General features: G+C 39.7%; 1 protein-coding gene across 3 annotated transcripts in view; it reads left to right on the forward strand.

The window, feature by feature from the left end:
- The first annotated feature begins 992 nt into the window (after positions 1 to 992).
- Positions 993 to 14033, forward strand: part of TNS3 (tensin 3) — a 206917-nt gene continuing 193876 nt past the window's right edge. For all 3 annotated transcript variants that reach the window (XM_027662849.1, XM_027662851.1, XM_027662852.1), the window contains exon 1: positions 993 to 1103. In XM_027662849.1, coding sequence (XP_027518650.1) covers positions 1008 to 1103 — 96 coding nt within the window. In that variant the 5' untranslated portion in view covers positions 993 to 1007. The remainder of the gene's footprint in view (positions 1104 to 14033) is intronic.

Genomic DNA, 14033 nt, shown 5'->3' on the forward strand with positions numbered 1-14033 from the left:
AGGAAGAATCAGAGTCAGGGAAGCACTAGTTTATACTGTGACTTTTGCACTGGAGGAAACTGGGGAACCCAAAGAGAAAACAGCTGAAAGGTTTTGCCCACAAACCTTTAATTATAGTAGCAAAAGTTATCCAGTCTTATGGCCTTAGGTCCTGGTGGGAGGTACAGACTCAGCACTGTGTGTAAAGCAGCTGTGCCTTTCCTAAAGCTGGAGATATAAGAATTAAAACATTACAGAACATTTCTACTAACTTAAATTGCCCAGACAGCAAACATTTTTTTCGAGGAAGGAAACAGAGTCTCTGTCGCTAAGCTTACAGTGCCGTGCTTCCATCACATGAGTATCCTTCCCACCTCTTAACAGTATTCATTCTTTTGCAGGCAGGGAAAAGAAGTTATCTTAAAAACTTAAGGGAAATAATGTACACAGGCAGGCAGATTACACAAAGAAGCAGGAAATTCCTGTAGATTCTCTCCTCCTGAAACTGTGTTCAGTCATTCTTGAAGTCAACTTTACCCATTTTACTCTCTCAAGTTACTTGGGTGCTATCAGCTTGCTATAGTGACAGACTGCTGGAAAGTTTGCTTTTCTTTTGCCCCAAAGCAGTGCACACTCCGAAGCGGACTGTTTTGCAAGTTATTAGTTTCGTCGTTATTGTATCCATACCACTCAGTGATCCAAAAGCCCTCCCACAAGGGGTAAGGAACGCTAAATATCTCCAGCTGGAGACAGCTTTCAGTAGCGGCTTTCTGATTTGTCATCGCCCCCCACGGAGGTGGCACGTTGTGGTCAGCTTGGGAGTCTGATAGCAAAAGGCGATGCGGAGAGGGAAAGGGCTCGGAGAGCGGCCGAGCGGGTGACAACCAGGGGAGCTCACAGCGGCCGGCGAAGCCCAGCACCGGCGGCGCAGGAGCGGAGGGCTCATGCCTGCCGGCGACGGGTGAGGAGCGGAGAGAGGGCAGAGCCGTGGGACCGCGCTGGAGGCGGGGAACGGGCGGGGGCGCCCCATGGGCGGCCGGGCCAGCCTGGCGTACCGCGGGAAGAAGCTGCGTCCCTTGCCCCGTCGCCGCGTGGCGCAAGAAGAGGCCGAGACAATGATTCAGGTGCGCGGGCGAGGAGTGGGTGGCGGGGCGGGTTTTGGCACTGTCGGAGCCGCCGTCACCCCTTGCCAGGCGCCAGCGGCTGCTCTGCTCCGCTCGGGGCGGCGCAGGGTGCGCGTGGCAGCACCCGCCTCTCCCCTCGGCGGCGAGGAAAGCCAAAGCGCGGGTTTGCGGGCCGGCGTCTTGGCCACCTCCCTACGCCCTGCCGGGGGCTTCCGGGGCCCGGTTTCAGCCCGGCGGAGCCCCAGAGCTCCGCTCCGGTGCGCGTACGCGGCAGCTCGCTGTTCCCGCTGCGTGCGGAGCTGGGTCAGAAGCGTGCTGCTTTACCGTCACACTGGCCGCAGCTGGCACATGCCAGAGCATGCGTTCGGCTGCCTGCTCTTGCAAATGTTCCTGGTTACCTTTTAATATAAACTTCAATCTCTTTTTTTTGTGTTTTTCTTTCTTTTCTCTTTACTGTTGTTCAAAAATGAGGAAGGGTTGACAATCCTAAAGTACATATACCAACTTTTCACGGGTATGAAAGTTTGATCAACTTTGAATAATTCTGGTTTTAAACCCATTTGATCTCAGTGATTTTATGAATGTGGACAGAACCAGAGAAACTGACAAAATAGCAGCTTCTCACACAACTGCAAATAGTAACCACCAGAAATCTGTAGAGCATTAGCTGAGAGTCTCAGCACCATGCAACTCATTCCACAGGCTCATTCAAGCATCTCTATTTCTGGTTTGCTAAGCAAAATTCTGGACCTTTGAGTTTTCATGCACTACCTTCTGGGTTACCTCTGAAAGCTTGATTCAGCAGTGGATTTAAATTAATTTTAAGCATATGTTTAAATGCTTTTGCTTACTCAGGTTCAGCTATAGCAGTCTTCCTCTCCTCTTGTGTGCTCAAGTAAGCAACGTCTTTCATTTCAAATTGTTTCTGAAAACATCCCATCTCTGTTGTAACTTTTTAGGCTTAGTTTCCCAGAAATTCATGAATAATATACCATACAAGTGGTAAACAGTGGATATATGCACTAAATAATCTTTACTGATTTCAAGCTCCCTTTGATTGTCTCATATGCACTCTATCTGTGAAAATATCTCCATCGCTCTTGTGTCTAAAACTTCAACCAAGTAGCTTCAAACAGCCATTTTATTATTAAAAAAAATATCTAAGGATATAGAAGCCAAGGAAATATCTAAATGTGTTTTCCTCTGAGGTGTCAGGCAGCCAGTGGTCTTGTAGCCAAGTGACTTGTTTAAAGGGCTGATTTTTTTTGAAACACATTAAGAAAATGTATCACACTATATGACTTCCAGTCACACTGTGTGGTACCTGTTCACCATGACAGTTTTACCTCACTGTACTTTGCTTCTTGCTTTTCTTTGTGGCTGCCTGGGGATGCTGATTGAGAGTCTGCTGCTCAAGTGGCTTTCCAGGTAATTAATGTTATTAATATTGTTTAGGAGTATCTCCTTTTAAGCTAAATTTTTACTTCCAAATCTTCTCCTGTTAAGATATCTTGAAGGGTCAAGTGAACCTGAACATTGAACCTAGGTGCAAGAGAATAAACTGAATGACAAGTCCATGAGAACAAATTCTCTTTATGTGACACTTAAAAGGAGAGGGGGGAAAGTAACACCAAACAAGAAGATACTGAAATCTGGTAGTTTCCTTACCACCAGTCTATAGGGATGTAGCAGGGGCTGCTGGGGCTAAGCAGAGCTTCACCACACTCATACAAAGTTATGTGAAATAGATGGTCTGCATTCTTCTCTTCTTATATGTTATTATAAATCAAGAGTTTCTTTTCTTAAACCCATTGCATTTCATCAGTTTTAAATTAGCATGAATGGTAGGGGAAGCAGGGCCAGTAATTCTCAAAATATTAGTTATGAGTTCAAAAAGTGGAGTAGTCTAAAAAACTGGCACAGACTTCAATTTATGCTGCTATTAAGGAATAGAAAGAGTGAGCAGGATGTATTAACAGCAGTGGCTTTCTTTAAATTTGGAAAATAAAAGAGGAGGCAATAAGCAATAGCTTAAAAATGAGCTTTCTATATTGCTATTGATCTTTCTTCTACAGCAGCAAGATACATAATATCTATACAATAGGCCATGCAAATTTCTACCTCTGGGTGGTTGAAATAATTGTAATATTAGACATTCTGCCTCAGAATATGCCAGAAGGTCTTAACACAAAGTTGAAGGGAAAATAGTATGAATTTGACACTAGGAAAATGTTCTAAAGACTGAGGAGGTTTGTTTGTTTTGTGTCTTCAAGGGGAATGGTAGATTTTTCTAGTATGGTTACACTGGACAAGTATTTTTCTCTTGGAATCAATTGAATTAAATTAATTTAAAATTGCCACTAATGCCACAGGTTTGCAGTTATGATATTTGGTTAGGCCTCATCCTTGGGTGGTTTAACAGCTTACTGTGACGGGCTACTGTGACACTGACTATTGAACCCTCTTTAGTCTGGGCTGGAGTCAGGACTGAATGCAAGCACCAGCCCTGGCTCAGTTTCTGTACACAATTCTTCCTCAGCAGATCCCAATGTAACCTGCAAACTCATTGTTTTAATATTTACTTTTTAACTACCTCTTTAGACTTATTTCTTCATGTATAATATTGTAGGGAGGTCAAACTCCCTGAACAACCTTTAGTGAGGTCAGACTTTTTTAAGGAGCAATTCTTGCAAGTGTTTTTGGTGTTTTTTTCTTTTCTTTTTTTTTTTTTTTCCTTTTCCCCCTTGGAAATCGAGTGTGGGAGACAGGAACTTGTGTGCATATAATTTCTGATAATTTCAGTTCAAGGACTGGTGTTTTTGCAGCTCATAACATTTTATGACAATAACCACCTGCTTTTTGTATTGCTGATAGTCTCTTGAAAGAAGGAAAAGGTATATAAGTACTGCTGTCCTACATCAGCAAAAAAGCAGAGTGAAAACTGAAGTGCAAAGTAAAGTAAATAAAGTAATTTTTTTGGAGTTGCTTAGCCAATACATAAAAGACTTCAGGTTTCCTAATCCTCAATGTAATGCTTTTCTGCTGAAGTTACTTTTTAAGTGATGATTTATTACTTGTGCAAAGCAAGGAAAAAGGAGAGTCCAAGTGTATCTCTGTACAGTAGGCTTCCATATTATATCTAGGTATCTCTGACTCTGTGTGAAAATGTGCAAATGTGAGGATGCTACTGCATATCAGAGTATAGTCACCACTATCACATAGTTCATAATCTCCCTGTAGGAATATTCTGACTTCTGCTATTGCTAACTTATTTGAACAGATGGAAAGAATTGGAAGAAAAGTAGTTCTTCCAGGAAGAAAGATTTGAAAGGGTTTATGGCTTGAATAATAAACGAATAGCAGCTTTGGTTCAAAATGCCCACAGGCTCAGAAGTCTTTAGCATAATTTCATTGTATTGTGTTTAGCAACAGAAAAGTCAGAATAAAACAAGAATCTTTAAAAATAATTTTTTTTTTTTGCCAGTGCTAACTCCTCTTTGCAGATTGTGGGCCAAAAGGATGGCAACTGTGGAAGACCCAGCCAGTGGGGGCATTATTAGTCAAATTCTATTCAAGATGCATATGAATCTTGTGGGCCAATAACCCTTTTGTTATTAAATATGTCCTTTCATCTAATGAATACATCCTGGAGGAAAGTGGCATAAGTTTTATTACTTTATATAGACAGGAAATCCTTTAGACTGTGTGTCTTGTTCCCTCTCCATTATTATTATTTAACCAGTCAGGATAATACATGTAATGGTGTCCCTGTTACTAACATTATTTATTACATGAGAATCTTTGGGAAAATGGAAGTCAGCCTGTGCTGGTTTAAAGGTAAACCAGCAGGGAAATGAACTCAACCCAAAAGAGAGATTATAAGTCAGAATAACAATTTAATAAAATAATACAGTAAGTACGATTATACAGACAAACAATTGGTTTTAACCCACAAACCCCAAATATATAACCCAGCACCCTGGGGCATGAAGAGAGTGGTGTTCGTTGGGCCCCCTGAGTCCAAAGTAAAGGGAGAGGGGGAAAACCTGTTGGTGAGAGTGCTGGTGCAGTCTGGTCGAGAGTGGTGGTTGCAGTCTGGTTGAGAGTGGTGGTCTGCAGTCTTCCTCTGGATCCCACGAGTGGTTAAAAAAGTCCCAAGACTCCAGTTCAGACAGGAATGCCCAGTACCTCCCTCAGGGTAGGGGGTTCCTCGTGAGGACAAAAACACCCTCTTATCTCACAGGCCTCTTAACACCTGGTTTATAGCCTGAGGAGTCAGGCTGCTATGGGCAGAGGGTGTAAATGGTTCATTGATAACAGTTTTTGGAAATGGCATGGAAGGCTGTAGAATACACAGTTTTGAGTTACACCCATACAGTGATGAACTGGTCCCAGCTGTCCTAACTAGGACACAGCCTAATACAGACGACAGAGCAGTATGTAACTGGAGTTCTTTTCAAGGTCTTCAGCTCAATGTCTGATTCCTTAAATGCAAGTTGTCTATCATATTTTTAATGACTAAGGAGAGGAAAAAGCTTTTAAAAAACCTCAGGCAATTTTAGCTGCTTTATTAGTTAAGTTTCCAAGTGGTCTCAGACAGATGAACTACACTAAAACATACTGGCTGTTACTCAAAAGAATTACATACATCTGAACTTCAGTATCCTGCCTTCTGTCTGACAGCTGCAATGTGTCCTGTGGAAAATTCGCTGGCTAGTTTTCAGTCATTTTAACCCAGTTTTATAGTGTTTTTCAGCAAGAGGGAAATAAACATTTTATTTTAGGAAAATAAATGCAGCCCTAAAACTTAATAAAATTAATTTCTTAGAGGAACTGATAAGTGAAGAAGGATAAAACACTTTCCTTCCAGAACAATATAAAGTGATTAGTAGGAAAGAGAAGGCTGGGTTACTGCTCTCAAGTGATAGCTGGTAAGATGAAGAACTTTCCCATGCAACTTACAATAGAAAACAATTCTTTTTTATTTTAGAGTTTGTGGCTTACTTTGAGCATTGCTGCTGCTTTATAATTTCAGAATTGTTTCTTCCCACAGTATTTAATTATTTACCATAAATTGTATTATTCTAAAATAAAATTCATTGTTCATTCTCTCTCTCTTTTTTTTTTAATCTAAATAGGGAAGTTTCCTGAATCTTGGACAGTCTTTGGCTATCTAGAAAACTGGTAGAATAAAAGTCTCAGAGAACAGTGAGGAAGAAATTAATGTGTTGAACAGAAGAATAAGTGATACAATATGCTTCAAATCTAGCTACTTAAAAGCAAGGAGGTTAGTTTTGGGCCCCCCACCATTTTATAATGCTGTTTCTTTGCACAGATGGCTCAGAACACAGACAGATCACTGATACACACCGTTTTATCATCCAAACCAATGAATAAATTATCATAATTGTTATTCAAAATGTGTGAGTTTTTTACGATAAGTTTTTATGAGAGTCCTTTTCCTATTTCTCCTTCATTCTAGCCGGTCCTTCTTTCTGACCTTGAGGTTGATGCAGATCCCTTGACCCTCCAAAAGCAGAGGGAGTTCCTGGTGTTTGAGTAGCACTGGTGCCTAAGCAGTCCTGTCTTCTTTCATTAAAAAGTAAAATGTTAACAGCATTACTCTGTTCTACTTATGTAAGAGGCAGAGCATGAGTCTGCCATGGTCGAATGTGTACTTAGGTCCAGCAGTGGGGTTATTCATTCAACAAAGCGCTTGAACATTAAGCAATTACTTAAGCCTGTTCCTGTACAGTAAAATACTTACAGGCTTATATGATCTTGATGTTTCTAGAAGCTGAATTTTAAAGATGACTTAAAATGTTTTACTGAATTAAAGTTTAGGAGTGATTAATCCCCGTGTGACCCATGTATGGTGCTGGTCATGATAAATTTCTCCCTCCTCCCCAAACATAACAACACTTCTCATTATACTCTCTCTTCCTCCAAAGAGATACCTACTTGATATTTCCTTTGCTTTGTTGTGCCCTCTCAGATAGGCTCACATAACCAGCTTTCTCTTCCACTGCCCTCCTTTTTTCTGTAATGTGGCTACACAGATCAATCACAGGATGTTTGGATGTGACATTGTATCTGTGATGTATCCTGGTATAGATTTTTCACTTGTTTAACCCTGATATTTCTTACTTTACCATGCTTAGTTTATCTATAAATAGGCCCTTTTTGGGGGCTGAAATGGGGTCTGGGTGTATGGCTATTAAAGCAACAAAACTTTCAGTTCTGAACCCAGCTCTTTGTGGCTCTCTTAAGTATTGTAAGAGACTTCTGGGGCAACATAAAACTCATAAGTAAAGTTTAAGAATCTCATACAAAGTCGCATACACAGCTGATAATGACTGCTTAAATATTCCAGGCATGCGAAGATACTTTTCCCCAGGAAATAATTTATACAGGATATAGCTCCCTGGCAGTTAAAATACAAATACTGTGCAGAAAATGAAAGTTAGATTTATGAGGACTTTTTCGTCTTTAGCATGGGTGATAGTTAACAACATTCCTCATGTTAAGCTTCTTATGTATGGGGAGGTTGGGGAGGCATACATGGGAGATACCAAGGGAGTAAGTTAGAAGCCACTTAACAGCTTGCAAGAAACGCCATAAACTTATAGGCAGTATTCCTGCTTTATTTCTGTGAATTCCCACTATCTAGGTTTGACCATTAGAAAAGAGGCTATGGTACGTAAGTACATGATAAGACTTGAATCCAGTGGCTGGATGTTGCAGATGTCTTCATGTTGTGATTTCATTTTATGTGACCTGCCACTTTTTGTAATTGATCACTTATGGGAAAAAACATTCCCTTCCATTTTGCAAAAAGACACCCAAAATGTGAAGTGGCTTTCTCTTAAAAACAGATGAAGGGAAGACAGCAAGTCTTCCCTTCTTTACTTTCTTTTCTCCTTCGAGCCTACTCTGTTTTTAATACATAAAGAGCCAAAATAAGCGGGATTAGATTTTCCAGCTAGATGTGTTTTTGCCATGCCAACTCATGCAAACAAAGTGGGAATGTAAAAAATAAGCATGTGCCCAGTGCTCAGTGTATGCTGTTTCTCTGTGTGTGAGGGGTTGAGATTATTTTTGTCTTAGTTTGTGCCCTCTGTAGTTCCTTGTAAGATGGTGAGGAGTTTGACTCTTCTTCATGACAACTGGAGGCTGTTTGTCAGCTCACCTGTTTAGGGTTTGAGTAATCTTTTTATCCTTAGAAAAAAAGCGTTAATATAGTCCACAATTTCTTGCATTTGTTGTCTAGCACTCTGTGCAGTCTCTGCCTTACTATCTCACCGATTTTTGAGTTGGAAATTATTATTCTGCCTAACTGGTAACTTATTTTTCTTGGAGAATTACTCTAGGATGTGTTTATGAAATGCTGGGGTTTTTTTGCTCAATGGGAAAGGGAGTTTGACCTAGAGGCACAGTGCAAATTTTATCACCATGGAAGAACAGCAAGAAAAAGTAGGAGATTCACCTGAAATGTCTATTTACACCTTAATGCTTTAGTCTGGAACAATTACTTTTGTTAAAAGTTCTGTTTGAAATCAGATGATGTTTGAGAATACCTCTACCTTAAAAGCTAGTAGCGTATCCAAAATAAAACTTGTATGTAAAGTCTTAGAGGTTCTTTTTCAAATGCAACAAATTACAACCTCAGATGTCACTTGTAAGGAGCGTAGGAATTTTTGAATCATCATTTTGATTCCAACTTCGCAGATTTTCCATTGTCTTATCAAAATACAGCATTTTTTAATCTTGACTGTAATGAAATAAATGGAATGGTAAAAAGACACTCAACGGAAAAATGTTGGTAGCGCAGCCTGTAACAGGCCTTTTTAATTCACTTCATCTATCAGTCAATACTGCTTTCTGCACTAATGTTTTATTCTTAAAAGTTCTTTGCAATTAAAGTGAAATACCAGTTCTTCGTAGGTCTTTCCTTCTTCAGCTATCCCAAATAACACAGATGTGAAATGTTTTAGAGAGTCAGCTGCCACTATGGCTTTCAGAGATATTTCAAATCTGGATTAAAAAAAAGTTGAGTTAAGGTAGAGCTAACTGAAATTAGCTAACTGAAGTGAACAGGCATTTTCATTCATTCCTGGCCTGTTTCGTTTACTAGCACATACATAAAACTAAACAAAGAAGTCTTTAGGGTGATAGGGTAAAGTGAAGTTTCTCTCAAAGTCTTTGAGATTCCTACTTTTTATTAGCCAACCAGTGTATTTTCTTGTAAAGACTCTTATCAAACCTAAAGAGTTTGCTATGGACAAGGATGACCAGTTTGGATCATGATGGTCAGGAGGTGGTTGTCTGGTATGTCTGATTGGCTTTTGAAAGCAGAGTTCATTCCCAAATCCTGTGTGATGACTAGCTGTGAGCATGACTTGCTCCCTGACAGTGCTGCTGCTAATCCACAGATTTGTCATGCTGCTGTACTTGATTTGTAGGTCTTCCCACTGGCCCTCATTCAGCTGGTCATGGATTCCCTCTCTGGGAACAGGTCAACACTTATTTCACCCCACTCTTTTCTGGCTTCCAATTTCAACCAACTGGTAATATAAGGAGAGCTGATTATATGAGTCAACTTGAGATGACTTGCTGTTTTCTAAACCTCTTTTGGACCCTGTGGACTTCAAGAAAAGTTACTTATGTCTTAGATCGCTTTCAAAGTTGCCAAAGCCAGGACTTCTCTATCACTTCTTGGACACTTAAGTTATAATGATAATCTTAATTGCATCTTTACTCCCTGGGTATGAATATAAGCAGTTTCTGTAGCAAGAGTATGTTTTGAAAAAAATTAATACATATATTTTTACAAAACGGAGCACATAACCTGCATGTACAAGTATGAATGTATTCATTTGTCTACACTGGTTGTTATTCATATCTCAAGTTACTTGTGAGTCCCAGAATGTATTTGACCACTTGGCTAAACTTGGTGGTGTATTAATTTCAAATAATGCAACATTAAGCAATAAATCATGGTGGTGATGGATCTAGGGCACACCCCAGAGCTGTTTCTTTCCCTACATCATGGTTTTTAAGAGTTCAATTATGCCATTATATATGCATCCTTACACGTTGTCTGAAGACAGCCATTTTTCAGGAGCTGTCACATATGGAGCAAGATGTATGTTTTTTGTTCCCGTATGGATTTCAGGATGGAGGGACCAGGTTGATGGTGTTTTACTGTGGGACAGGTAATAGAGCTGTACTAAGCTGTTACTTCCAGTTTCACAGCTAGCTGGCCTTGGCTCTTTGGTACCTTTTGCCCTGAGAAGACCTTCCAACTCTGACCTACCCCAAATGCATCTAATACTGTGGAGGCATTAGCCCTCCATTCCATGTCTGGCAGGAATGTGGAACACAACTGATGGAAAATGGACTGTTGCTTATGGATCTTCACTGTTATGAATACTTGTCATACAGTTTGGCTGTTCCACCAGGACACCAGGCAGACAGTTGTATGTGACATTCAGGGACAAACACATGGAGTGAATTATGGCAATATGTGGAAACATTACATATTCTTTCCTTTCTGTTAATTTAAAGCTGCCAGTGATGAATCAGAGCTTGATGTCATAAGCCACTTATTTATAAAAAGCGGTTGTAAAGGAGACAAAGAGCGAATGTGCTGTTCAGCATCTTGTTTCTGTTGCTCTCAGTTCTCTGTCATCCAGCTACAAACACTAATGAAGAGCCTACTCCTAATGCTTTTTTTGTCAGTTATCCAAGCAATCAGAGCCAGACTCTCAAAAACTAAGGCAAGTTTTGGCCTTGAAAGAGCAAAAGCTTTTCATTATGTTTTTAAAGCAAATGTCAAATATAAACTCTTTTTCATGTCCATGTAAGCCCAACGGGCATGTAATGCCTGCTTCCTGCCAAATCAGGTATTTATTATGGCTATCATTTAGAGGAAAATTAAAACCATATGTGTCTTTTTCCTTGAAGTCTCCCCATACAAAAGAAGGCTCTCTGTAGATTTATTACCATATCAGTTCACGGGTTTCCAGTGCATGCGTCTATTTATTACGGGTTTTCAACAACAGACATGTTGTGGTCTTGAATGCAGTGGCCATTTAAGCATATGCATAGTGGCACCAGGACCTAGACATGGGTGGTGCGTGTGTGAGAGAGAAAAAAAAGATCGTACAGAAGTTGAGTTTGTTCAGCCTGGGGATTTTGATCTGGATTTTGTATGGCTGTAATTTTGGTAGGCACTTAAACACAGGGTTGTATTTTTAGCCTGTCTTTAAGGTATTTGGAGCAGTTTTTTGTGCTTGAGCAGGGGAAAGTGCTACTTTGTGCATGAATGATTTTGATGGGCACTGTAAGAAGAACTATGTTCATGTGAAAATGATTTTAAGTATAGTCACTTCGCTCAGCACTTCCAGTGCCATGACACCAATGGCAGTACTTACTTGAGAAGGGTTGAAGTCATGCAGTCAGTCTGGTGGCTGATCTACTGCCCTAAGGTCTGATAGTTGTAACTTATAAAAGTAGGAGAAAGCTGAGGTTTGCAGTTACTTTGACACAAAAGAGTTTTTTCTGTTACCTGCTTATGAGACATCTGACCTGTAACTTTTGCCTGAGTCAATCCTAACTTATTTCCTGTTGAATTCTGGGTAGCTTTAGTTGCATGAAGAGTGTCCCCACCTGGAAAAAGAAGAGAATCTGTTGGTTCAAACTGAACAAACCTTGCAGGATTTTAGGGTTTCCAGGTTGTGATATTTTAAAATCAGTGATCTGAAGGCAAAAGCTGTAGTGTTCTTCATTGTGGAACCATGTCAGACCAGTATAGGGATGGCTTTTGTTTCCTTAGCCCTCATTTGTAAAGAATTCCTATTTATGAATGCATTTATGCATGTAGCAAGAAGATTCTTAAGATGTGGGAGCCTAGAGAAAAGGAACACTGACAGAACCATCCAAAAGAGTGATGGAGTAGCCTCTGTGTCACCAAACCATGACACTGTGCTGTTTTCCCCACAGAAAAAGGAATATGGTTTTAATGTATCACACAGATAAAGAAGCATGATTTTAGGCTGGGATCACTGAATGTCCATAAAATGCGAAATGGAAGAATACCGAAAGCAAAAAGATGTTTTCCTTATTCATTTTACTTCTCCCTTGCAATCCATCTTGAAAGGACATTGTTGCTGAATGTTCATTGAAATGTAGAACTAATTGACCAGAACCAAGTGCTTGGTTTCATTGTGCGTAACCCCCATCTTCAGAGGCACAGACTTTTCTAGAAGTGTGGAAGCTGAACTGTAGGCAGCTCTGGCTGGCATTCCAGCAATGTTTGCTTCTTGGGTTTTGCAGCTCTATTGAAGTTGTCAGTGTAACAGTATTGGAATATCATTGGAAAACTCAGGAAATGTGAATGGCTTTCAGCAATGTTGGAGGACATTCAATGGAAAAATTAATTATGTGGAACCTATCAAAACCCAGTATTTTCAGTTTGTTTTAAACTCTTTTAATTCGAAGTCTGACAGTTAGCTGCAAAGGCCTGGCTCACAAGGTTTAAAAATATAATATTAACTTTTTGCTGAAACATGCTGAGAATGGTGAACATTGCTACAGCTTTGTGCACTTCAAAGAAGTAGCTGTTATCCATACTGTGGATTTAATGATTTTCTTATAAATATTCATATTCTCTCTGTTGCTTCCCCATACTGTAGAAATTTCCATTTAGAATTTTATGTATTATGCTTTGTCACAAAAATTAAAAACAATGAATGAATAAATAAATAAATAAATAACAAGAATACTTGTTAATACTGCAGTTGCATTTCAGTGCTATCTTCAGTGTTTTGATCAATTATCACTGTACCTTTTAAAGCTAAAGATATAATTAATTGAATTATTGTCTTCAACACTTCTGTATCTCAAATGTGACTGCAAACTAAAATCTGGCTTATACCTGTCAAACACTGACAGGGCAAATATGAAAAATGCATTTTCAGTCGATGTTTACTGAGAAGAAGGATTTGAGTTGGGGTTTGCAGTATGAAGCTCAGATCCAAGCATCAATTCACAGGGATTTGGCACAGATAAATAGACTGCTGGCTTCTGGATTCTTGAGAATTCTTTGAAGATCTGGTTTTAGCTATTGGTGGGTGGAGAATCACGTTTTGCTCTTCTTGTAATGAGTCAGAAAAAACTTGCTACAATGCATTCCTCCTCTCAAATGTTGTTGGAAGTTTGGCCATTATACAGAAACTGGGAGACAGGACTAGAGGGGAAACCTTGCCAAGAAATCCTGAAAATAGAAAGCTGAAAAATATTACTAGTGTCACTTGGAAGACCTGCACTTCTAATTACTTTCATCGTTATGGCTTTAAATGCTGTGAAAATCAGAATACGTTGAAGGCATTCTTCTGAAAGTACTTGCCGATTTAAAAAAACCACAACAACTTGCAAGCTGGACATTTAGCTGTGGATTGATTATAATATCATCTCATGGGCTGCTGGACTTTATTTTGAGGCACACTTATTCTGACTTTCATTGACTGATATCCTGCAAAAACCTACACTAGTGAAGCAAATGACATTAGGAAAATGTACAGAACTATGTATGGGATTATAACCTGTTTTGTTTTTCTTTTAAATTACACATGAAAATGTGTAACTGGGACACAACATCGTGAGCTGTGGAATACGTGTGAACCTAGTTCTCACAGTTGAATACCATGTAGAGTGTGGGAAAACCAGAAACTTTGCTATAGAGAGAGGCTTCTTCAAAGCCACATGGATGACATCTGAGATATCAGATTAATGTGCAAGAGGAGGAAAGAGTTGATGATTACAGTTTCTGATACATACAGCTCTCAGGACATAGCAGAAATCACAAGTTGCAAACATAATGGTTGGAGTGCACCCAGAAGTAAGTTCAAAGGGACTTTTTTTCATTCT

Source organism: Corapipo altera, unplaced genomic scaffold (genome assembly GCF_003945725.1).
Source record: "Corapipo altera isolate COAL_440 unplaced genomic scaffold, ASM394572v1 359, whole genome shotgun sequence".
Classification (NCBI taxonomy): Eukaryota; Metazoa; Chordata; class Aves; order Passeriformes; family Pipridae; genus Corapipo; species Corapipo altera.